The sequence below is a fragment of the Natator depressus genome, chromosome 6, assembly GCF_965152275.1.
Source record: "Natator depressus isolate rNatDep1 chromosome 6, rNatDep2.hap1, whole genome shotgun sequence".
Lineage (NCBI taxonomy): Eukaryota > Metazoa > Chordata > Testudines > Cheloniidae > Natator > Natator depressus.
The window spans coordinates 68,636,042-68,662,428 of NC_134239.1; the positions used below are offsets into that span (position 1 = coordinate 68,636,042).

At 39.8% G+C, this 26,387-nt stretch overlaps 1 protein-coding gene across 3 annotated transcripts in view; it reads left to right on the forward strand.

Moving 5' to 3' along the window:
- Positions 1–26,387, forward strand: part of ZNF106 (zinc finger protein 106) — a 72,316-nt gene that overhangs the window by 9,334 nt on the left and 36,595 nt on the right. For all 3 annotated transcript variants that reach the window (XM_074955644.1, XM_074955645.1, XM_074955646.1), the window contains exons 2-10: positions 2,787–2,869; positions 4,232–4,293; positions 11,432–11,632; positions 15,118–17,262; positions 18,226–18,871; positions 20,698–20,767; positions 22,193–22,347; positions 22,456–22,516; positions 22,874–23,242. In XM_074955644.1, coding sequence (XP_074811745.1) covers positions 2,816–2,869; positions 4,232–4,293; positions 11,432–11,632; positions 15,118–17,262; positions 18,226–18,871; positions 20,698–20,767; positions 22,193–22,347; positions 22,456–22,516; positions 22,874–23,242 — 3,763 coding nt within the window. In that variant the 5' untranslated portion in view covers positions 2,787–2,815. The remainder of the gene's footprint in view (positions 1–2,786; positions 2,870–4,231; positions 4,294–11,431; positions 11,633–15,117; positions 17,263–18,225; positions 18,872–20,697; positions 20,768–22,192; positions 22,348–22,455; positions 22,517–22,873; positions 23,243–26,387) is intronic.

A 26,387-nucleotide genomic window follows, 5' to 3' on the forward strand; every position in this document is an offset into this window, starting at 1 on the left:
ATTTTGAATTTCCAGTCATTTCATGAAATGCTGAATTAGAATGCAATTATTGCTCAGGGCTGGTTCAGGCATATATGGGCTCCACCTGCAAAGCCATTTGATTGGGCCCCACAACTGCAAGAGTCAATATTCATTGTGCATCCTATCCTTACCCAGCTATGTGCCTGAAACTTAGCTAAACTAAGCTAAGCCAGATACTGAGGGTTTAATGTTGTCCTAGGGTAAGATGAAATAAAAATTTCTGAACTGCACTGTGTATTTGTCAAGAGAGTTTGGGGAATAGTGGTTGGAGATTCCCTGTTAAATTGGGGTCACTTATGACTATAAATTTTGCAGCCTTGGCTAAACTACCCCTTATAGAAATGCTTATCTGTAAAATAGCAACACTTTGAAGATGGCTAAATAATGTCTTGTTCACAAGATTTATGTATGTCTGACAGCATTAGCACAGCACTGCATGATATTTTTTCTTTCCCCTGTCTGTTTCTCCTCACTTTAAGATGAGGGATACTTTTTGCCAGTCATTGATCTAGAAATGGGCAATATTTGTAGGGGACTGTCTATTTTTTGTTTTTTCTGTTGCTTAGTGTTACTTAATGACTTGTGAGAATAAGAAGAGAACAATATTTTATCCGATTACATAAGTAAATCTATCGCCATCTGTTATAACCTAGATTGTTATGAGCATGATGTCTGATTGAATTAGTTATTAAAGACCATTTTCTTTTATCATGGAAATTCATTTAATATATTTAAAAACACAAATTTAGCAAGTAGCATTTTTCTTCAATCTGTAGTTGCCTTTGTTTATCTACATTTAGCTCTTTAGGAAAATTCCTTAAGTATCTCTCTTGTGACCATCCAGACTATGATAGGTTTCAGAGTAGCAGCCGTGTTAGTCTGTATTCGCAAAAAGAAAAGGAGTACTTGTGGCACCTTAGAGACTAACCAATTTATTTGAGCATAAGCTTTCGTGAGCTAAAGCTCACTTCATTGGATGCATTCAGTAGAAAATACAGTGGGGAGATTTATATACATAGAGAACATGAAACAATGGGTGTTACCATACACACTGTAACCAGAGTGATCACTTAAGATGAGCTATTACCTGCAGGAGAGCCGGGGGGGGGGGGGCGCGTGTGTGTGAAAACCTTTTGTAGTGATAATCAAGGTGGGCCATTTCCAGCAGTTGACAAGAACGTCTGAGGAACGTCTGGGGGTGGGGGTGGAGGAAATAAACATGGGGAAATAGTTTTACTTTGTGTAATGACCCATAGACTCCCAGTCTCTATTCAAGCCTAAGTTAATTGTATCCAGTTTGCAAATTAATTCCAATTCAGCAGTCTCTCGTTGGAGTCTGTTTTTGAAGTTTTTTTTGTTGAAGAATTGCAACTTTTAGGTCTGTAATTGCGTGACCAGAGAGATTGAAGTGTTCTCCGACTCGTTTTTGAATGTTATAATTCTTGACGTCTGATTTGTGTCCATTTATTCTTTTACGTAGAGAGACTGTCCAGTTTGGCCAATGTACATGGCAGAGGGGCATTGCTGGCACATGATGGCATATATCACATTGGTAGATGTGCAGGTGAACGAGCCTCTGATAGTGTGGCTGATGTGATTAGGCCCTATGATGGTGTCCCCTGAATAAATATGTGGACACAGTTGGCAATGGGCTTTGTTGCAAGGATAGGTTCCTGGGTTAGTGGTTCTGTTGTGTGGTTGCTGGTGAGTATTTGCTTCAGGTTGGGGGGCTGTCTGTAAGCAAGGACTGGCCTGTCTCCCAAGATCTGTGAGAGTGATGGGTCGTCCTTCAGGATAGGTTGTAGATCCTTGATGATGCGTTGGAGAGGTTTTAGTTGGGGGCTGAAGGTGATGGCTAGTGGCGTTCTGTTATTTTCTTTGTTGGGCCTGTCCTGTAGTAGGTAACTTCTGGGTACTCTTCTGGCTCTGTCAGTCTGTTTCTTCACTTCAGCAGGTGGGTATTGTAGTTGTAAGAAAGCTTGATAGAGATCTTGTAGGTGTTTGCCTCTGTCTGAGGGGTTGGAACAAATGCGGTTGTATCTTAGAGCTTGGCTGTAGACGATGGATCATGTGGTGTGGTCTGGGTGAAAGCTGGAGGCATGTAGGTAGGAATAGCGGTCAGTAGGTTTCCGGTATAGGGTGGTGTTTATGTGACCATCGCTTTATTAGCACCGTAGTGTCCAGGAAGTGGATCCCTTGTGTGGACTGGTCCAGGCTGATATATGCCATCATGTGCCAGCAATGCCCCTCTGCCCCTCTCGTTACAGTGTGTATGGTAACACCCATTGTTTCATGTTCTCTATGTATGTAAATCTCCCCACTGTATTTTCCACTGAATGCATCCGATGAAGTGAGCTTTAGCTCACGAAAGCTTATGCTCAAATAAATTTGTTGTGGCACCTTAGAGACTAAGTACTCCTTTTCTTCAGACTATGATAGACTTTCTTCCTTGCCAAGCTAATTGCATGACTTCTTTCAGTGCTTCAAACCCCGCTTGCTTGTGGAACAAGAATCTGATCTCTCAGTACTTTTTTTTTTTTTTTTTTTTTGGCTATGTAGTTTTTAGATGACTACTTAAAATAAATTATGTGCCAGTTGAAAATGTAAGCCATACATAGGTGTGAGAGGTGCTTTTTAAAGGGTGGGAGGAGACACAGGGACATTTCATTATGGTCCTCTTGTGAGAAGGAGCTCTTATTTTTAATATCTTCAAGACAACTGAACTGATAGGAAACCGTGTCCAGGATCTCTTTTTCTATTTTCAGGTTTGGGGTAAAAGCTGTCCAATGTAGTCATGGCTCGAGAACGAAAATGCATACTGTGTCACATCGTGTACAGCTCAAAAAAGGTAAAAAATGAATTTGCAAGGCTAATGTCTTTGTATGTGGAGATCTGGCTATATGCAGCTTGGGAGAAACATTTGCTTTTTTTAAAAAAGAAACTGTAAAGATAACTTTTTATATCAGAAACTGATAGAGATCTTCAGGTCTATTGAATGAAATAGAATTGTTTCAGTACTTCCTCATAGCCTCTTCCTCAGTTTGACCATGTACTGGATATACAGTCTCATTAAGTATTAAAAATATTCATGGCTTTCAAGTTTTAATGTCATCTTTTTTATGATTATATTAAAAACTGTATGAAAGTTGTAAGTCAAGCCCTCAGAAGCCCCCTCAGCCTTAATTCTGTTCCCTTGTGCATTCAGAGTGCGTCTTATGACATCATCATATTTTGGTCTTTGTGATGGGTCCCTACACCTTTCAGTATGTCAGAAGGACGTTTATCAATTGAGGCAGCTCATTTTCTCATCATCATCGTTTGGTATATGCCTGTGGCTTGTTTACGGCATGTCTTCCAAACCCTGCACTGTAGATGGAATTTTTTTTCCTTAGACTTTCCTGTAATGCTTATCAATGCAGCATGAGTGTCTCACAAACAGTAATTACTTTTATTTTCATAACACTTTAATAGAGACAAAGTGCTATTCCCATTTTATTAATGAGGATCTGAGAGGCAGAGAGAGAAGGATGGCCATTTTTCCAAGTGTCTGTGTTCTACGCAGGAAAAGAAAATGGATCTTCTGGGTCTCATTCCTGTTTCTTAACATGAGTGTTCTTCCTCTTCTAGCAGACATCTGCCTCATTTGCAGCATGTTATACAATGACTGCAGTGAATGAGTCAGTTGTTTTAAATCCAAAACCAATTCACTGTGCATGTCTGAGTTCTGTCTAGAATGCTCACCGAATGAAACAGGTCCTGCAGAGCAAAGCAGTGTGTGTTGATATATAGTAGCAGTGTATCATAGTGCATATACACACACAAGGGCAGAATTAAGCAGGCCTAATGTTGTAAATATTCTGACTTTTTGGGGGGTGTTTAAAACAAAAAAGAGCCAAACTAAGACTATTTATGTTATGGAATTTTTTTTTTAAGGAATAATTGTTGTACAGTTATTTTTCTGGAAAGGAGTGGAAAACATTGAAGTCAGAGCCCTTGCCTCATTCCATGTATGCTTTTCTATATCTACCTTCAGGAGCTCTGCCTCCTTCTATATGAATCACAAAGATCAATCCTATGGAAGGAAACTTAGCAGGTAATTCGTCAGGGTGACACCACCATCAAAAGAGATAGAGAGGACCTATTAGAGCAGAATATATCTTCGTGCAGAGTAGAAAGAATCATGAGTTATGCTTTTTTTTTTCTTTTGTAGGAGATGGATGAACACATGAGAAGCATGCTTCATCACAGAGAACTTGAAAATCTGAAAGGAAGGTATGCGAATGATCATGAAAACTGCCGTTCAGTTCAGTTTACATGTCACACTTTTGGGGAACTAAATAGCATTATTTCCCACGCAAGCTAAATTGAATTTAAAGAGAGAAGATAGATTAAGAATTAACTGTTTCTATAAGGCACATTTCTTTGTGCCTTTCTAATAGATACTAAAGATCTTAATAGCCGTGAGGACATGTCCCTGTTAGGAGCATGGGATTTCTCCCTAAATCTATACAACTTGCTACAACTGTTAGCTTGGGCTGTAGTTTGGTATTTTTTACTTTCTTACAATATATCTGTTCCTATAATTAGTTTAAATTCAAATGCCTAATATGCTGGTGGGCTAAATCACCTGGAAAATCTAAATCATGGGGATGGTAAATAAAATCTTATTTTTATTTAAAGAAAAAAAGTTGTTGTGCAGGATGATTGACTCTGCAAGTTTAGAGTTAGACATTCCAATTTGTACTCAACCCCACATTTAATCTGAAATTCAGACATTTAGTACATAGAGGCTCCAACTCAGAACAGTGCCCCATTGTGATGGAAGCTGTACAGGTAAGGAATGTCTCTATGTGCTTGAAGAGTTGACAATCTGATTAAATTAGAATGATGAAGCACAGGAGGGGAAATGGGCACAGCGAGTTGAAATGACTTGCTTAAGGTTGCACAGCAGGTTAATGGCAGAGCTGGGAGTAGAACCTAGTTCTCCTGAGTCCCAGGCAGTGTCCTGTTCTACTGTACCATACAGCCTCTGACCTTCAAATCAAGTATTTATACCATATGCATTTTTAAAAAAGTTTATGGTGGGATTCCCTCTGAGACTTTTTCCACTCAGCTTATCCAGAACACCTTGTCCAGTTCTGGGAGAATGCTTCATCCAATTCCCTGGGATCCAAAACACTGTTTGACTCTGGATTTCGTCACTCACATTCCTTTATTTGACATATAGCAAAGCTATCCTGAGTTGATCACAGAGGGTATAGGCTGTACCACACATCCAAAGTTACACAGACAGCCTCTTCCTTCATATGCATTTACACAATATGTTGCATTTGCTATACATGAAATGACACACTTTTTGGATTGGCTTTGTTACTTTGCAGGAACCAATCTGTGTAAATCATTATCTGTCCATATGCTGTTCACATAGAAACTGATCTTTACATTCCGGGTTTATCTTGTCCATAGTCTTCATCAAGGTATTGTTGCTTATCTTAGTTAGCACAGACCTCCTGTCAAGCCCTTATTTACAATTTAACATTCCATTCACCTTCCCAATTATGCTCACTAAGAAATTAGGCAAGTTACTTGTGTCAAGCCAGGCCTACAGTATATTTAAAAAATAACCCCCTAAAATCCAAATGATCCTTCACTCTCAAAGGCTAATGGTGTTCTAGATAAGCTGAGTGGAAAAGGGGGAATTCTGCACCATTGCACATGCACAGAATGTATGTCTCCCACAGATTTCTTTGCTTCCCTGCAGAAAAATGACCTTCCCCTGCAGTATGTTTCGGGTGCCCAGGGCAGCCAGCAGAGAGGTAAACACTGTGGGGCAAAAGGCAGGACTGGGGAAGACCTGGCTGGTGGCTCCTTCCCTGCGCTGGGCTCAGCTGCTAGTCCCAGCTGGGCTGGGGAGGACGGGACTTCCTCTTCCCTTGCACAGCATCCGGGGCCAGGTCAAACCCACCCCAGATTTCTCCCCCAGCTGTAGGAAGCTCTGCACGCCCCCCCCCCCCCCCCCCCCCCCCCCCCGCTTCTTGCACCCATTGCTCCTCAGCTGCATGGTGAGGGATTCCTGTACAGGGAGCTGCTCCCCCATATGCCCAACTCCTATGCATGCAGACCCCCTCATACCCAGACTCTCCCACCATTCCCTCTTCTTTTTTTGTCCTTCTCTATCTTCCCTGTTCACTCCTCTGTTCATTCTTTTTTTTTCTAATCTCTCTGTTCTGTTACCCTTCTGAATCACCAGTGATGCTTTTTTTAGAAAGCACTTCCTCACTCTGTTATCTTTCCCCATTCTGCCCTATGTCTCTTTGGGAATAGGAAAGGCATGAAATTGTGCCTGGAATCAAAAGCACCTTATTTCTGCCTCTCATCTGTTCTGATTCTCAGCAGTAGAGGACATGTGTTCTGTTGGTGAACAGCTGAGAAGTGGTTGCTCAGATACCCCTGTGTCATCAACATTAACTTTAGCAGTTTGTCTCAAGCTTCTATGTTCTGGCTAATTTTTAAAGTATTCCCTTTAGTGGATCTTTTCTTACAGCATGTGATAATGATTCTGAATACTTTAATAATTGCTGAGGCTGGGGTAGATTCAAGAGCTAAACATGGTGCAGATGGCAGCTTAAAAAAGTCTTAGTCTTCCATTTTGTGTTTGAATTTCTAGGGCACAGTTTCCCCCCAGCTGACAGCTCCTCTCTCGGCTACTGTTGAACTTTAAAGTCCTGCCACATTTCAGCTAATGCTAGCTATCAGTTTAATTCTTTAAAAATTATATATAATGTACACATACACACACTTGACCTAGAAGTGCTTCAAAATGGATCATCCACATTGTGTAATAAACTTCCCCCTCATCAAATGGATTTATCCCAACATTATTCAGGTTGGGCCCGGAGGAGGGGGTGAATCTGGTCGGGGGGGGGGGGGGTGTTCCTCTTCCCCCCCCCCCCCGGTTTTGGGGTTTTTTTATTTAACTGCATGCCTTTCATCACTTTTACCATCCGGAGATTAGATCATCTATTGAATTCAGTATTTAACTCTGTATTGTCATCCTGTTGTATTCTTTGTGAAATCTTGGTTTTAGATGAAAAGGAAAATTTCAGATTTCCATTGTATCTGATATTGTGAAATTTCAAAAGGTTTAGTAACTTTGTAGTTTTCCATTTTCTTAGCATCAGAGATGAAAGAGCTTGATTTTAATGTCAGTCTTTCATTCTGCCTTCGAAGTGTTTCCATTACTTTTATTCGTATCTCTTCCTACAAGAAAGGAATCTGTGCTCTGGCAGACCTAGTTCTTATACTTGAGAATCAAAATGGATAGTAAATTGTTTAGTTTACAACCTTTCTTTCTCTTTCTCAATTTGGACTTCTAGAAATCTACATGGAATTTCACAATTTATGTAAAAGACATGGGGTAGCCTCCAGGACGGAGATTTGAAGTAGCTCAATACGTGGACTAGCTAATAGAGGGGACAAAGAGCTACACTGTTAGCATGGGTTACATTAACATTTATATTATCTATAGGCTTTAGGGTTAACACCCCATGGGCATGAGTCAGTTCACACTTTTGAGTTTGTCTGCAGAGGAAGACATAACTGCATTGGTTTAAACTTTGTTTGCGTTTTTAAAGTTAATTTTGTAACCATGAGGGCTAAAATTGTAAGTGAAAAATTAAATTCTTGAGCACAATTGTGTGGCAAGAGGTGAATTCTGTAAAATACATTGCTCAATGGAGTACATGGGACCCTGGTTATAACTTCACTTTCCAGTGAGACCATCGTATTTTGTAAGAATTCTGTTTTGGACAAGAATTCAGAAATCTCAGAGTGGTGTCTGCCTCACTCAAACAGACTTAGCTTGAGCCTTTACATCTTGCCTCTGAAAACTAAGTCTCTTCATATGGGTTGGTGGGTTGTTCTAGCATTTTGTCACTTATCGCGTATATTCATCTAACTTCAGATTTTCTGCAAAATTCTCAGTTTTTAAACAAGCTCTTTCCTTCGGCATGTCTGGGACTCAGGATCTTGTGCTTGCAAAAAGATGCATCTGGTTCCATCCTAGTCTTGTGCTGCCTCTCTTTAAGACTATTGAGCATTAAGCTGCCACTACCTTTCTCTCTCTTCTTGAAACCACTACTTTACTTTTTAAATGAAAATTTAAATTCTGGAGAAAAGTCACATTTACATGGAGACTGTTAAGTCCTCAGGTATATGGCTCTTGCCCTTGACTTGCATTTCTTCTTAGTGTTCTCCTGTATAATGGGCAAGAAACTTCAGCAGTAATCTTAAATATTATGATACTCATGATGTCTAGTTCCGTGAGTGACTTCATGACTGTTTTCCAGCTAAAACTGAAAGTGCAATGGCACTTCAGTTTGGACAGAGATTATCCAGTGTACATACTGAAATACGCATCAGAAATAAGTAAGGTTCTCGCACACTTTCATAGTGTGGGCCACTTTTGTTCTAGTCATAATGATGTCAACTACCTCCCCTGCTAAAGTTGAACAAACAGCATTCCTTTGGTTACTAGAGCTTCATTTCATGGAAAAGTACTGTTAGGAAAGTATTAAATGTATTTTAGACTTTTATTGAAGCTTACCAGCTGCAAACAAGGAGAGTCATAACCATGTGATTAGCCATTTCTCCACAGACCATCTAGTGCAGGGATTCTCAAACTGGGGGTCATGACCCCTCGGAGTCATGAGGCTATTACATGGGGGGTCGCGAGCTGTCAGCCTTCCCCCACAGCCCCACTTCACCTCCAGCATTTATAATAGTGTTAAATATAAAAAAAAAAGTGTTTTTTAATTTATAAGGGGGGGGGGTCGCACTTGGAGGCTTGCTATGTAAAGGGGTCACCAATACAAAAGTTTGAGAACCACTGATCAGGTGGTTCAAGAGCCACTGTTTCGGAACTGCTGATTTGGAAGTTGGAGAGAGTGAAGAAGTGGAGAATCAGTCCCCAGCCCTGCTACTTAACCTTGCCCAAAGTAACTCTCATTCTGCTTCAATCTACCAATCAGTAAAAGGGAATAATATTTACCTTACAGAGGAATTGAAACCTGTATTTGTGAAGGACTTTGAGATTTTCTAGAAATGTCAAGTATTATAATAGGTACCATTAGGTTTTTCTTTTATTTTTTTCTTTAATATTTTTTATGTCCAGTTAACAGGTCCTTACATTTAAAGTATAGCTCTACTATGATGAATAAGTATGTAAAAATGACATCCGTTTAGACACCTGCTCCCTGTTTGTTTGTCTGGTCTCTTTTGACAATTTTAGCAAAAAGTAAGCTTTACTATATTTTATTCCTAGCAATTCATAGCTAACACAGTTAAGAGAGTGAGCTGTATTCTGTACCTGCCTGTGCATTAGCAGAATTGTTAACGAACTTTCAGTTGGTTAAACTTGTGCTAAGCCACTGAAGATGAGGTAATACAGATGTCATACAGCATAATGTGACTTGCAGAATCTTTATTATTGTTGGTAAAGTGTGCAAAAGAAAGAACCCAGTCTGGTGCACGAATCCCAGGTTGAGTTTGTAGGGCTGACAGGAAGAAAAATATGTATTTTACTTACAACTGCACACTTGTTCTGCAAATTATTTGAAACTGAGACTCTCAATTTAAGTGTGTAAAGTGGTGGTTGTATTAATTAAACTTCCTCAACATATGGCCTGTTCGAGTGATCTGTTTAAAAACCTTTACTGTGTTACTATAGATCACATTTTTACTAGTAGGAAAAAAATAGAAAAATGTCTTTTTTAAATCACTTATTCATTTCAAAGCCCTTTTGAAAGGCACAGACCTTTATTTAACAGCCAGCTGGTGACCCTTTGTTAAGTATGGCTCAGATAAGGATGCTGGCTTAAAATCTTGTGGGTGGTACTTTCCCCCCCCCCCCCCTTCTGGATTTCTTTCATACTTTTAGAAACTGCAGAGGTGGAAGCCAGATTCTTGAGCCTCTGGTTCCTCTGATGGAAACATTTAACTGAATAATGAAGATGTTTCCAATCCATGAGATGGGGATTTCTCATCACTTCAGTAAGGGCAATTAGCATATGAAGTGGAATAAAGCTTTAATACAAAGCAAGTTTTTTAATTTCATTTGGTATTAACCTTTTGATGTACAAGTTGAGTTTTCTAAATATATTAGATGTGAGCTAATGAACTGAGCTCCAGTCACTTATATTTCTGTTTTGGGAAAAGGCAGCAGAATTCATCTGTCCCAATGACTAGTCTAAATGTGGCTTTTAGTTTTGCTTTTAATCTTTACATGGACCCCAGGTTCCTCACCACTTCCCACTTTATTTCCATTCATAAGTTTGGGCATTATAGTACATGATCTTTATATTTGAGACATAGGAGCATTCAGTGCTGCTTCTATAAACAAGATGGTGGGGTGCAAGAAAGCATTAGTGAGGCAGGCAGTGGGCACTATGTTAGTCCCACCACCCTATTTGCTTGGCTCAGAACACATGCTTTTTTTTTCTGATCAATTTTATTTAACTTACCAATGGACGTATTTTATCTTTTACTTTTTTAACCATTAAACTAACTACAGGATTGGTCATGCACTATATGGTAGGCTTTTTAATAAATATTAAATACTGATTTGATTGTTTTTAATAGCAGTTTTACTGCAGTATTCACTGACACTTTAGTAAAACTATTTGTCTGACACAGCTGTCAACTTCCTGCAACTGAAATAATTTCTTATTTTTTAAGATAAGCCTTCTAAAGTAGAAAGCAGACCTCATTCATCATTTGAACCAAATAAAGTACAGTGAACTGAAGACCCCTCCCATCACTTGCTGTGCTATGGAGTCTTTAAATTCCAAGCAGAGGTCTCAGCTGTCCCAGTTTAGGTTACACTGTATTAGGATTGGCTGTAGCAGTATACCCCCTCCTCCCTCTTCTAGCTTTCACTGGGGGAAAGCATGAGGCAGAGATTAAATGTAGAAGCTGTCACCAGGCTTCTCCAGTGCAGCTGGCACCATGGATGTGCTTCAGAGCAGCTCCTGCTAGCTCTGTAAGCCCTCCACTCTGCCTCCTCTCACTATGTTTCCTCTGATAAGATTTTGAGTACAACAATCCAAGAAGAATTCCCTGACCCCCACCAATTTATACTGCTCTATTCCCAAGTTTTTTACCTCTTGATTGTTGGAACAAAATCTCTAAAAATTGACCACAAAAAGCCCCAGAAGTTGGGGAAAATTGCTATAGAAAAAAAGAAAAGCCAGAAAATTAAAATAGTTTTAGTGTATTGAGCAAAATTATAGTGCCTAGTGCACAAGCAGTTGGTTAAGAAAATTGGCATATTCAGAGGAAACAGAGTAAGATCTGAGTTGTCTACCATGCCTGAGGGAAGGATTGAATGTCCATCCTCTCTCTCTTTCCCCAGGGACAGCAACCACAAGTGCCAGGTGTGCAGGGTGACAGTGGTTGGCTTGTCAGCATATGCCAAGCACATCTCCAGCCAGCTGCACAAAGACAATATCGATGCTCACGACAGAGAGGAAGAGGAAGGGAAAGAAGAGGCTGATGAAGAGTACTTTGACAAGGAACTAATTCAATTAATCAAACAAAGGAAGGAACAGAACCGGTTAGTATTCCTCTTCTTCTCTTAAGTTACACGGTAGAATTCCTTTAAAGCTGTTGTGGGTATGGAGAAATGCTGCCAAGATAGAAGTATGTTTGAAGTGCAGTCTGCATGCAACCAGTATGCTGATCACAAGAGCAGTTTACAGTAACTACCTGTAGGATGCAGCTTGTGTGTCTAAACACAAACATTTCATTTATTATTTTCAGTTCTGATAGTTGTGAGGTTTACTGCAGTGCTTGGAAAATGAGGCTCAGCCTAGTCCACAGCAGAGGTGAAACAGTTTCACTTGTAGTGTCACAGGGCCTTGAAGTGGAATTCCTTGTGTGCTTATTAAGGATTCAAGATTATTCAACATCTCTGTGCAAATATTTTATATTCTCATAAGCATACAGTTGAATAAAATGTTGCAATAATTCTAGCAGCAGTACTAGTATCACTTCTTTGCCCTACAAAATTAGCCTCTCACAAACTGTTGTTGGGTATAACTTGATGCTTGTATTTTACAGTTCTGATTTATGATCTCTGAAACGAATTAGAATCTCTTATTTTGGGTAACAATGTAAATGTCATCCTGAAATGCACTGAAGTCTTAAATGAAAAGCTTTTTCTTTTTGTTTAGCATTAGCTAACGTTACTGTTCAGAGTGAATGGGTAAAGTTATGCTACATAGTATATAAGATTTCTGTTTCAGCATTTATGCTGCATCTGACACTTTTGTGAGTGTGCATTGCTAGTGCCATGTTAATTGTATAATATACAGTTTAAAGAGTAAGAACATATTACTGTAACACTGTAAGGGGGGCATCGGTTTTTTCTTTTTTAATATTATGTTATGTCTGGGGACCCCTACCACAGTGTAAAATAATTTTGAGCTCTCTTTTGACCTGACCAAGAGCACATAAACATTAGGTCATTGCCTGCCCAGTCTAGACCCTTTGGATACCAGCCAGGACTATGAAGGTTTTTAGGCTTTTCCCCTGTCCCTTCATTCTAATCAATAATTGTGCTGCATGGTACCCACTTTTGTGCTATGATGCTCAACATTGTTTTAGAGCTATTACATTCCTTGGCTACACTGGCCAGAGGAATGGGGTCTTCTGCATTTAGTGTTCTTTGCTCACTTTAAATCTTTTAAAATCTCCCTGTTTGAAGTGGCTCGGAGGTGAGGGGAGCGTTGGGTAGGTGGGAGTGTTCAGTTAATGATGTCCACAACAAAATTATTTCCCTCCAAACAGAATGTAGTCGTCAGCTATTTGACTCAAAGATGCTATTATTTAGACACCATTTCTGTCCTGGCTTCTTATATTAGAGCTCACTTTCGCTTATGCAGTAATCCATATGACAACTTCACATCCATTTCACAGGAGGCAGAAGTCACTTTAATGCATGCTGAAAGCTTAAAAAAGGGAGATGGAACGTGAAGTTCTCAATTTATCCACAACCAGGTGTTGTGGAGGCAAATGTTGTGGTATGAAACTTCCCCATCTTGCCCTTCCTGTGACCTACAAGGATCCATTCTCTCTTAGGCCAGTTAACAAGGATCTTTCACTTAAATTCCATTTTTGCAGGATAAATAGTCCTAGTGTTCAGATTGCTGACCTTGAGAACTGCACCACCAGCATTAAGGCAGCATTTATCTTTGAATGCATGTGTTGTTAGATCCACTTTGGGCTTGGCAGGATATCAAGAACAAATATAATCTTCGTTTATATCTGCCTGCTAGCAGACTACGAAAGGGCAATGGCTGTGTGCTCAAGGGAAGATCTTTCTAGGCCTCTTATTTCAAGGACGGGCTGAGGCCTCATTTCAAAACTAGACAAAATGTTTTTCTCATGTCTGAAACCAAGCTTGCTTAGGTCTTTAATACCTAGCTGTCGTACAGGAACTCTAGAAATCAAGAGTCTCATTGCTGTTTTCTCCAGCAATTCGAATAACTGTTTTCCTCAGCCTAACTTTCCTTCTAATCTTTACCAGTTCATCCTAACAGTAATATCTTGCACTTACAGGATATATAATCTTCAAGATCTTTTTAATGATTGCCAGGTAGGGAGAGAATGAATTTACCAATATTTTGCTCAAATCAATTGCTTAGTCACACTTTGAGAGACATGGGTTGGAGAAAGAGCTTGTACAATAGGGAATATCTTGCCTTCTGCCCTTAACTTTTTGTTATAGTCCAATCACTGGCAAATTGAAAGAAGTATTCTCATTTTCACTTTGCAGTCTTCCCTTAATTAAAGTGAAAGTCGTTGCTTAGATGTCTCTTCTGGAATGGAGTAAAAACATCCCATGGGTGGTGGAATGATATAATTGGAAGTGCAAGGAAAAAGCTTAATTACAATACTTTGGTCAAAAATTTAAAGCATCTTTGTAAAATTCTGCTTGCCAGGAACAAGTAACACCTCTCCTGGTAGCTATTTTTGTAACCTACCAAAGTAGTCTTACAGCTTTTTCTGCCTATTAATAAATTTTGACTCTTGAAATGCCAGGGAAAGTGTCCCATTTGACCTCCCATCAATGCCTTTGCACCTTTCTTTCTTCCTGTTGACTCATCACTTCCTGCATTTCCTCCTGAACCCATATTTACACCACAATACATCAAATTTGTGTACATTTACAAATGGGAAAAATACACCCCCACAGTCCCCCCCCCCCAAATGAAACTAACCTGAAACTTGCTAACCATTGCATGCCTTGTATTTGTATTACAGTAGCTCCTAGAGGCCCAAACCAAAATCAGAGGCCATGTTGCATCTTTTTTTTCCCCCTTCTTCCTTCGTCCCTTCCCTGAAGTGCTTAAAATCTTACATGTTTATACTGTGCTTAGCACAATGTGACCCCAATCTTGGTTGAAGCATGTAGGTGATGATGTAATACAAATAAGTAAATGATCCAAATGACAGCATGATAACTGACTGTTTTGGAGGGGCCTTATGTGAATGAAACTTTTTTTATAACTTGATGACACTTACAATACTGATTTATTTTGCCATTTTTCACGTGGTCTTAATGTAAAATTGTTTGTTTAAAGTTTTTTTGGCTTGTTTTTTTTGTTTTTTAACTGTACCCAATAGATGTGCAAGGGCTTTTTGGAGAGGTATTGTCAGGGTTTTCACTCTATGCAGGCTTTGTGGAAAAAACAAAAGAAGTTGGCTGTCTTAAGCAGACATCATTGCTAGAATGGATTAGACAAGCAGTAAGAACTATATATTTTCTGCCCCAGAGGCAAAGTGCATAGCCACTTCCAGATATTAGTAGTTTGGGAAACCAGTGTCCTGCCAAACGACCTGAAGTTGCTAGTCTATGTGGCGGTATTGTTACCTACCAGCCTGCTTTACATCTAAGGCTTAATGTGTGTAGATTTATTCTGGCAGATTTTAGATCATTTTGAATAGTTTGAGGCTTGTTACCTCTTTTACAAAGCTGGGATAGTTTGGGATATACTCTTCAGTCACTGAACAGACATATTTCCTTATGTCTTGTAGGCAAGTTGAAGCTTGCTGTCGAAACCAAGAAAAAGAACCCAATAATAGGAGACCACAGAGAAGGCGAGAAGAAAGAGCTGCTTATAAAGACAGAGAAACTTATGATTCATCCTTGTGGCACCATCAAGGCCCATCTCAGAAGGACTGGAAATGGGAAAACAATGGCTTTATGAATCCTAGGCAAGGCAAATTCGCACATTCTATAAAGAACCCTAACGCAGACAGGCACCTCAGTGGTCCCAGGGGATGCTCGGGATGGCATCAGAATGGTTCTGCAGGCCTTTCAGGTCAACATGATAACCATGGGAATTCTGGAGGTGTTTGGCATCCGAAAGGAGGAGGAGAAGTGTCAAACTGGTATCAAGATGTCAAAGGAAGAAATTCCAACTGGCGTTCTGAAGGAACAGGTGACTTTTCTATTTGGCATTCTAAAAACTCTGTAAGAAACTGGAAATCCAATCCTCAGGGTGCAAATGGCTGGCATTTTGGTGGCACAGGGGACACATATCCACTGGGAAAAAATAGGACTGCAAATCCTAGTTCCCATACAGAAGATGGGAGTGTTGCATGGAAAAAAAAACCCATTAAATATAACCAGGAAAGGTATACACGGCAGTGGCAGGCGAATGACCAATTGGATTTTACTAGTGATAAACTCCCTTCAGTGGGGGCACTGGATTTCGGTATTTCTGAACAACCAGAGAGTAAAATGTCCAAGATGAATGGAAAGAGTGGCAGCACTTCCAAAGATAAAATTCATCGATGGACTCCTTACCCCTCTCAGAAAGCCACAGACCAGCAGCCATGGTCTGAAGAGACTGTTCCTAAAACTTCAGAGAGAAAAAATTCTGTATCTCTACCTTTTCTCGAGACATCCATGAAAGGGATGGATCTTGAAATAGATACTACAAGCCTCCCAAAACTCATAACGTGGGAAGAGACCCTTTTAAACCACCCCTGTTACAAGGCCACTGCTGACCACCTTGAATTTTGCAAGGTGAATGCAGACTGCCCCAGTGGAGGAAGACCTGACCAAGAGGAGGGCAGAAGTAACAGGATGCCATCACTGAAATCCCCACTCCTGGTTATTCCAGACATGAAGTTATCTTCCCAAAAGCAAGACCCAAAGAATCTCTTGAAAAATGTCAAGCTTCTATTATCTTCCTCCCCTGGAGAACTCCAGGACCATTCGAATGCACTAAACTTAGAAACTAATCGTTCCTTTTCTTATGTATCCAAGTTGCGCAGTGCTTGTAGCTTAAGAGACAGCAGAGATGTGCTTGACAGAAATCAGAGACAGCCTATTGATAGCCTAAGTGAAGAACTGAGAAAAGCCAAAGAAGAGTTGCAATCCAATCTTTCTCTGCAAAATCCTTACTTAAGTTCATACAGAGATACAGAGAGTAATCTAAGTGGTGGTCGGAATATAGAGGAACCCAGGAAAGGTTCTTCAAAGACTAATGAGCCTAGAGTTGATACATTGGAGGATGTAAGTGAAGAGTGTGAAAAGGCTGAAGCAAGGGTTGAAAAGCTAAGTCCTTTCATTAATACTTGTTCACCATGTGACCCTCAGGAGTGTGAACATGCTAGCACCAGAAAGGAAGGTGACACAGAAGCATCAGGCAAACCTCCCAATTCAAGTATTATAACTGATGAGCAAAAAGATTCTGAATCTCAAATGGAGTCAGTGAGCCCATCAGGCCTTCAACACAGTTTAAGTGATGAGCTGAAAACCTCTCAGGAAGGGAAAGGTGAAGATCGTATCAAATCAAATCATCATTTTGATATGGAAGGCTTTGAAAACAGTTTAGATCATGAGCTGCAAAAAGGAGGTGGTGGCCAACCTTCAGGCCCTCTTCTTCCTGAATTAAGTAAACTTGGCCTCCCTGCTTCCCTTCAGAGAGATCTGACACGACATATCAGTTTGAAGAGTAAAGTTGGGGCACATCTTCCTGAGCCCAACCTCAACAATGCACGGCGTATTCGAAATGTTAGTGGTCATCGAAAGAATGAGACTGAGAAGGAGTCTGGACTTAAACCAACCCTGAGGCAGATTCTTAGTGCATCCCGAAGAAACATAAACTGGGAACAAGTTATCCAGCAAGTAACAAAGAAGAAACAGGAACTTGGCAAGGGTTTACCAAGGTTTGTAACCTTTTAACTTTCAAACATGGATCTTGTTATATTTGAGTCACAAGACTCTAAAGACTGACTTCTGAAGAACTGCAGAGATGAATTCTACCATACCATATTTGTCTGTCTATAAAGACACACACACACACGAAGTTGATTCTGATCATAGTTTGTGACTAACAAGTCAATGCATATGACACTCAGAGCATTAGGTTGTATTTTAAAGTTCTGTTAACTACAAAAATGTATAGGTATAATGTGAACAATACTTTAAATGTATTGCAAGACCATTACTTGATTTTTTTGCATGAGATCAAATACTGAGAAGTACTTCCATTGTCACAGGCAAGTTGAATGCATCCCTTGCTGTAGTAATTCTGTTTTTTTTTAATTATTAGCAATTTGTACATTTTAAAAAAATACCCAGATAGTGATTCTCAATATCTTATACATTGAAACTGTCTTTAAGCTTAATGTGGAGACAAGTATTTTCAGTCTGTCTTGTAAACACAACATCTTATTGTCTCATCAGTCGTAGCAGCAGGTAATTCTGTAATGACTGTCTGAAAACTATAGTAGGTTTACTTCTCTGTTTTAAAATTCTGTTTCAGATCTACCCTGTGTAAGAGGGTAGTGTGCTTCATTACAACTCTGACAAGAACTTCTGTACAGGTTTCTGACTTCAAACTAAGAGGGCCAAATTGACCTTCACTTTACCCTAGAGCTGATGAAAATCCTGCGTTTGTGTTTAAAAATAATATCATGGCTAAGCACTAGCTCAATAGTGAAGTTATGCAGCTGAGGGTCCTTCCTTTTTAGGTTACACAAAAGGCAGCACAACACTAGTATTATCCTTTAGTCCATCCGTGTATACCTGGCTATATATTTAAGACAGATTCCCCCCCCCCCCCCCGATTTCTTTCAGTGCCTGTCTTCTGCTGTTATACATTTACAATGTTTTTTGTTTGTTTTTAGGTTTGGCATAGAGATGGTACCCCTTGTTCAGAACGAACAGGAAGGTCTTGATTTGGGTGAAGAACCTGAGCTGTCTGGCCTAGAAGGATTCCAGTGGGAAGGGATTTCCATGGCAGCATCTGGATCAGCTAGGAAACGCAGCCTCTCTGAAAGCAGTGTTGTTGTGGACAGGACTGCTTCTGTTTATGGCTTCTTCAGTGACCAAGCCATAACAAAGGAAAGTGAGCAAAAGCAAATCATTCCAGTCTGCCATTCACATTTTATAGCACCTGTATATAAAACAAGTGCTGATAATGTGGCTGACTTCAAACAAGAGACATCCTCTCTCCCCTCATCACCATTCATGTCTGAAAGAACTGAAACTACTATCAATGGAAGGAGACACAGCCTACATACTCCCTCTGATGTTACAAGCTTCACAGTATTTACCACAAAACAAGATCAGGAGAGCCCAGAATGTAGAATATCACTTCTTGAAAACAAAAATGCATTAGAGCTCATAGGGGAAGGAAACATTTTGGCTTCAAATGGAGCTTCAGTGCTTGCAGGATCAAACTCTGTAGATGCAGCTACAGACAGCAGCTGTACATCTGGTACTGAGCAGAATGACAGCCAGGGAATTGGAAAGAAAAGAAGAGCAACTGGAGTGAGTGTAGTTCTGCATATCTTCAGGATATTAGCAATAGAAATGTTTCTCTTGTTGGTTGTCATTAAGATTGGGATTTAATCATTGGTATTTTTAATAAGTCATGGTCAGGTCACAGGCAAGAAACAAAAAATTATGGCTCATGATCTGTCAATGACTTATACCATAACTACCCCGATTGAATCTTAAGAGCAGGTGCTGCTGCCAGGGTGGGAGGGAGCCTTGGGGGGCCCATAGCCACTCTGGCCACTGCTGGGGTGGGAGGGAGCCCCGGGGGGCCTGCGGTTCCTCTGGCCACCCTGGGACCGCTGCCAAGATTGGGGTCAGGGCATGTGGGCTTACCCCACTCCACCCGCCTGGCATTCCAGCTGGGGAGCAGGCAAGCCCACTACCCAACAGGAGCACCAGCAGGGCAGAATGGGGTAAGCCCCCATGCCCGGACCCCGCTCTCCGGCAGGAGCACTGGGTGGAGCAGGGCAAACCCTCACGCCCCGACCCCACTACACCCCTCCCTCAACCAAGCTTCACAATCATCATTGGTGAGTACAGTATTAAATTGTTTTAAATTATTTAAAACTTAAACTGCATATGTGTGTCTCTTGTCTGGAGAAAAAAAATTCCCTGGAACCTAGCCGCCGCCCCCCCACCCCCCGCCCCCCGATTTACATTAATTCTTATGGGGAAATTGGATTTGCTTAACATCATTTCAATTAAAGTAGCATTTTTCAGGAACATAACTATAATGTTAGGTGAGGAGTTACTGTATATTTATAGGCAAACTCTAATATTGGCCAGGACAGACACACTGATTCTTGGCATATCTTGTTTCCCTCTGTACAGTATCTGTACTGAAAGGATTGTGTTCACAGGACTTTTGTGGTGGTTTGACCCAGGATAGATATCCAGTACTACATAATGGCAAATATTTTTTGTCCTCTTAGATTCAGAGTGTGTGTTAACTGACTTTAAAAAAAAAAAAAAAAAAATAGACAAGGTGGGATGGAAGATGCCTTCATGATACTTCTAGCTCTTTTTAAGATTTCCTGTGGTTTAAAGAATAGAAAACTGCCACTGCCCAGAATGTCTAGACTTGGCCTCCTGCCTCTGGAAATGAGTGTCTTCAATAGAATGCTTATCATGTTTCAGGACCTACTAGGAATGTTAAGCAACCATGGAACAATCGGTTTTCTGGTAATGCCTGGTTTTATGGTTCAACATTTAAAAAGAGAAATGCACTTTTGTAGGAAGGGTTATCTTTAAAATTATACCACGGAGGAAAAAAACAGCTGAAAAACTTTTGTCTTTTTTTTCTTTTTTTTTTTTAACACCATGTGCTTCAGTAATCTTGTCTGTCTTGGGCCTAATGACTCTCTTTCTGTGTATGTCCCTCTTTCATTTGAAACTTTATTTAGCATGGTATTTATCCCTTTCTAGATTATAACTAGTCTTATTTCCTCATTCATGATCTTATCACAGCAAACGACATTAGACAGACATGAAGGAGCACATCTTGGCCAAACCTACTTGATCGACTTGGCAACTGAGTACCTAGAGCGCTGTCTGCTGTAGTATTTCATTGTCTCCGGGGGAAGCAGGAAACTTATTTTTAGCTCCTTTCTCTCTTGAGAGAAGAGGCAACTAAGTATGAGTGAATGGTGTTACAACAAAATTCATCTGCATATGTTCTCTCCTCTGGCTATAATCTAGACTTGCCTGGGAAAGACACAGTAGATATTTAAATTCTTATTGTAGCCCTAGACTTTTGTAGGATGTAGACTTAAGTTTTAATTATATTGTTCTAACTTTTTTCTATTTATAACTTTTAGGAGGGATCGTCTCCTGAAATCCCAAGTCTAGAAACAAAGAATAAAAGAAGGAAAATTAAAGGCAAAAAAGGTAAGTGATACCAGGTGTGTGTGGGAGGACACAGCATGAAGAGGTTATGAGTATATGCCAAAGCTGCCTTGATAACATTTGGTTGTTAACAAAAGTTGGTTTGAGGCTTCTCTCCTCTTCACGGTGATTTTTGGTTTGCGCTTCCCCCTCCTCCGCCTCCCCCAGTTCCATGGCTGAACACTGAAAAGCCTGTGACACTCCACTTATCCTGAACGCTGCAGTTCTGTGCCTGTGGCTGACTTGGGACATTGTGTTCACTAAAGGCATACAAAAGAGTGCCTGTGAAGATGTCAGCCAAGCTGTAACTGGATATTGACAGGTAGGCAATGTTGGGAGCAGAGCAAGAAAGTGAGAGTATTCTTGTTCTACTCCACCTCATTGTGTAAGATGGCTTCCTTAGTCTCTTCTTGCTCTCACACATGTGTAAGTGTGAGCTTTGATCTACTTTTGAAGCTTTTCTATTATTTCTTTTGTGTATATAATGTGTAATGAAGCAAAAGTGTTACTGGGCTGAGTGCTAGGAAAAGATAAATTAAGAAATATTTTTGTAAAACATTTTGCTGTTCCTTTGGAATCTTGTTCCAACACCTGAATGACATTTTCCATCTCACAGAGAGGAAGGATGGCTTTGTTAAGGCATATGACTTGGAGTCAAAATATCAGAGTTCTATTCCTGGTCCTGCATGTTTTTGGTGTGATTTTTGGGGCATATCACTTAATTTTTCTTTGCCACAATTTTCTCAACTGTAAGAAGCAGATGAGACTTTCCTCGCATGAATGTTGAGACCAAATTGATTGTAAAGAATGTTGATTTCATCAAATGGATGATGATGATTGCAGCCTACCAACAAGAAATTTTGTTCTTCTCACCGACCTGCATTCCTCAAAAGATAGTCAGTTTCCATGATATGGCTGCAGCCAAGATGGCTAAATGGGTGCATTTTTTTTTTTTGTCATGTCAGGGAGATGGTAGCCAATTCTGCTTACAGGATTTTGGGATTCAGATAATCATCATCATCCCCATCCTGATATATAGTCAGACTTCCCCCACTTTGTCTGTCTTGCTAAGAAGCAGATGCAACTGATGCCTGTCTAGTGAAACATCTGCTTTGTTCCCTGTGGTAGAGGCCTTTGGAGGACAAATGAGACTTCCTCCCAGAAAAGCTCCAGGGAAGTAGGGCCAAAAATACCTCGCCTGTGGCATTCTCCTTTAGCCTTTTGACAGTCTTTCTGTTCTTCCAATCCTGCTTCCCCTCCTGTTGGAGTACTGACTGACACTTCCAACTCATCATATGAGATTTAATGAGTTCATTGCTTAATGCTGTGATACAAAAAAGTCTACTAAGATGTCTCCACAAAAGTGACCTGTTAAAATGAATTGTAAAACATGAGCTTCACTCTAAATTGTGGTTATTTCTCTTACAGAGCGCTCTCAGGTAGACCAGTTGTTGTCTATTTCCCTGAGAGAAGAAGAGTTGAACAAGTCACTGCACTGTGTGGATGACCGCCTCTTGCAGGCTCGGGCTGCTCTGCAGGCAGCCTATGTTGAAGTTCAACGATTCCTTGTATTGAAACAGCAGGTAACTGCAGGCTTTTTGAGCTGGCTGAACTAGAAATTAACAGCCTTCAGTTGTGCTTGATAGGGCTGGTTAAATCACTTTTTCTCCTCCCTTTTCCCTCCCCCCCAGATAACAATGGAGATGAGCACATTGAGGAGTCAGAGAATTCAGATCCTGCAGGGGCTACAAGGTACTGAGATGTAACGAAATTGCAGCACTGGCATTCTGACCTCTATTCTTTAAGCTTAAGCTTCTGTGCTGATCTTGTATTCAGTTTAACTTCGAATTTGCTCATGAAAGTTCAGGATAGGTTGGTACAACTTAGTAAGTTGCCTATATCCAGTTCTGTTAAGCCATTCCTGTATTGCACAGTAAAGCTTTCTACTATTCAGACTGATCCAGGCTTTTCAAGAGTGTCATGTAGTACGCCCAGCAAACTCTTAATTGCAATGTTTTCCTTCTTGTCTCCATTTATTTCCTCTTGAACTGTTAACTGTTTGGGGAAGTTGGGTTTTAACATATGGGCATTTGCTCCTTCTTTCTCTAGAAACCTATGAACCTCCTGAGAGGTCAGAACAGCTCACCTGCAGCATCTCAGATGAAAGAAGAATTAGCAGATCCATGTCAACAGCTGATCTAGCTCTTCCTCCTTCAGGTCAATTCTTCCCCCTTCTGGAGACTTCCTCATGTCTCTCCTCCCATACATCCCCTTCTGGTACTCCCTTGGGAGCCTCTCTCCGAGTGAGCTCCCCACCTGTGTTCCAGACCCCTGGTACTATCACAGCCAGCACTGTTCCTGATTCATCCATGCAAATTAAACAAGAACCTATGTCTCCAGAGCATGGAGGAGAAAGTGTGAATACTGTGCTCCATGGCTCTGTGTGCACTCCACAAGCAGAACTGCAGCAGAAGGATGGTATGTTGGTTTATCTTCTTTTTAAAAGACTAGTTTTATGAGAATGAGGAAAACCACTTTGTTGAAAGAGTAAAAGTTATTTAGGCTTCAAACCTGTAAGCTACTCTGCATGGGTGAACCCCCACTGACTTCAGCCATGGTAATTATCTTGCAGAACTGGGGCCTTTATTTGTAACAGACTTAAGTTACGTTGTTGTTTTTTTTAATTTGTTTTATTGATTTGGTTTAAATGTATATCACAGCTTTAAAACTAAAGGCTTATACTTCTGCTTCAAAACAAAACAAAAAAATAGAAGGCCAGGACTTGCATGCAATAATCTCTTTAAAATGGTGTGTGTATATATAATGGTGGCTAGTGAGATTGTATTTGCTTCTAGTCCATATTGTAACTGGAAGCAATACAGCACTAGTAGCCACCTACCCAGTGCAAAAACTGCTTAAGCAAGAGATTTAAACACACTTTTGGCCAAACTAAATTAAGGATCTTCTTAACAGGGGGTTAAAAAAAAAAAAAAATCCTCCATTACTATTGAGTTGTAAGTGGGATTTAATAACTAGATTCAGAGGTTGCATAGTTAATACTACCCTCTTTTCATTGCTTGAAATCTGAATTACTGTGAGTGGTATTAAATTCTTTTCATTATTCTCTGTATGGCCTTGATCCTGCCAACATATATGCTTAATTTTACTTGCATCAGTGGTCTTATTGAAATGAACAGGACTGCTAACATGAGTAAAGTTAAGCATGTGTTTAAGTGCTAGCAGGATAAAGGTCATGTTTGTAAAATTGAGATCTTGAGTTGTATCTGGAATTAGTGTGATAAATTGTTTATAACATTTTTAAAACAAAAGAGCAACATAAAAGTTCCTGAGCTCCAGCTTACTTTTAAAGGGATTTAAGCCCAAGGAACCTAAATCCCACTCATTTTCCCCCCAATGAAATGCAGGCACTTTTCTGCAAATCTTACCCTCGGTATCTACCTGGACTAGACCGGGGTGAAACACACACCTAACCAGTGTTTGACCTTTCTTCTCCCAGCTTAGGGAAATCTCAGTGAAAGAAAGGTAGAAAAAAACCACAAGTTTTTTTGTTAAATTAAACATACTATATGTTGTACTTCATAAGCATATTTATTTCTCAAACATAAACCATACATTGTCCAAAGTAAAGCTTACAGTTTTGTATATAAAACAGAAGAGTCCATGGTCTAATTTTTTTTGCAGTTTCACATTATTTTTTCCTAGTGTGGATTCTTGTAGCTATTACATTTATGTTCAACTGTGTTGCATTAATCTGGATATATTTAATTCATTATATTTTCCTTTTACTTTTTCACTTGTAGCATTTAGTAGAGGACCTGTACGTCTAAAGATGTATAGAAAAAATATATCCAAGGCAAAGTATTGCAGTTGTTAGTTTAAATTGCTTACATTGTTTTACACTGAATGTGGTGTTCAGTCTAAAACAAGGGTGCCAACTGCCTTATCAAGTTAAGTATTTGCCTTTCCATTTTTAATGGCTTAAGCAGTTCGGGATTTTGGCATTTTGCGGGGCATCAAAGATGAACAGAGGACTGCTCCTGCATGAAGCTAATGTTGAGGAGCTGCTGGAGGGTATGGGACAGAGACTTAAGTGATTGCTGCAGCTGCAATGTCATGATGTCTCTCTTGCAGAATTGTCAAACTCCGTGCTTCTGTTATGAGTTCAATGGCTTGTTTAGTGGCACAGTTCAAGTTAAAGAATTGGATTAAACTAATTTTTCTACCTTTTGAGATGAGCATGAATCTTGCTACTTAACTCTTTGCAATGCTTACATTTAACTTTAGAAGAATTGTTTTCATAACTTCCGTCCATTCAGTTGTATGCTTCCTACTACTTTCTTTTTTGATACGTTTAGTCTAAACTGTAGGTTGGTATTTGATAGTCAAATTAATTTCTGTTTGCAGTATTGATCAGTTTTCATGTCACACACACATAAAATGAGCAACGGCCGCCTTGTGAATTCAACACTAGAAAAAATGCAATGAGCTAACCCATTTTACAGAGATTCACCAGTGGATGTCTTGCCCCCTTTCCGTAGATTTATATCTAGCATTCCAAATTCCCCCAAAATTCAACTCTACATCCTTGTCTCTTTAACATGCAGATGAGTTGATTCCACTCAGCTATGCGCCTCTCTCCAACCTCCTTTCACCTCCTATTTAGGAAGTTCTGTAACACCTGTAGTTTCCTAATAGGGATAGCAAGCACCTTGATTTCATTAAGTCCCATTTTAAAATAGCTAGTTTTTTGTTCACAGTGTAAATTAGAAAACTGCTTTTGTTTAATAATAATTAATAATTTTAAAAAGCCTTTCAATTATGTTAAATATGTAGTGACAGAAGTTTAAAAAACACTGGGAATCAGAACACTGATAAAACCAGTTGAGGTTTTTTTCCCCGCTGGGGTGATTGAATGGGAGTAGGCACCTTGGTTTCTACCAGTTAAATCTAGGATGTGAATTTAACAGTTTGTGTGCATCCCTTCCACCCCAATGTTCTCACTTGATATGGTCGCAACTGTTTAAACCTTGCTTAAATATTAGTTTGTTCTGCCTAGATGTGGATCTAAGAGCATGCATGTGTATATCAGCAGTGGTCAAAAATAACTTAAATTGCTCAGAAAAATAACTTTTCATTAATTTGATAATTATGCTCTTTTCTCAGCAGTTGCCTGAAGGGAAGCCTTAATTATAAAATTAGAAAGCCTGGGATGGCCAATTGGAGCACATTTAAAGTAGAATAATTTAAAGGGTCATCCCAGGGAATCAGATATGTACCATCTTGTCTCTGACTGAAAACTGTCAACTTTTCAGGAAGGTTGCAGAAGATTTAACTTATCTTTTTCCCAAGAGATTTCTAAAGAGAAATATTTTTGTAATGCTGTTAGCTTCTCCTTTCTGGCGAGAGCCTGTCCCATGTGACATGAATAGGGATTGTTGGAATTAATAGTATTTGACATTATTAATATGGGAGACCAGCAGACTCTGATTTAACCATAAATTCCTTTATTAAATCCAAAGGTCAAATGGTATTTTATACAGTTGCTCTAAACATGCCTAACTGTCTAAAAATAAGCAGTCACTACACACAGTACAATAACCAA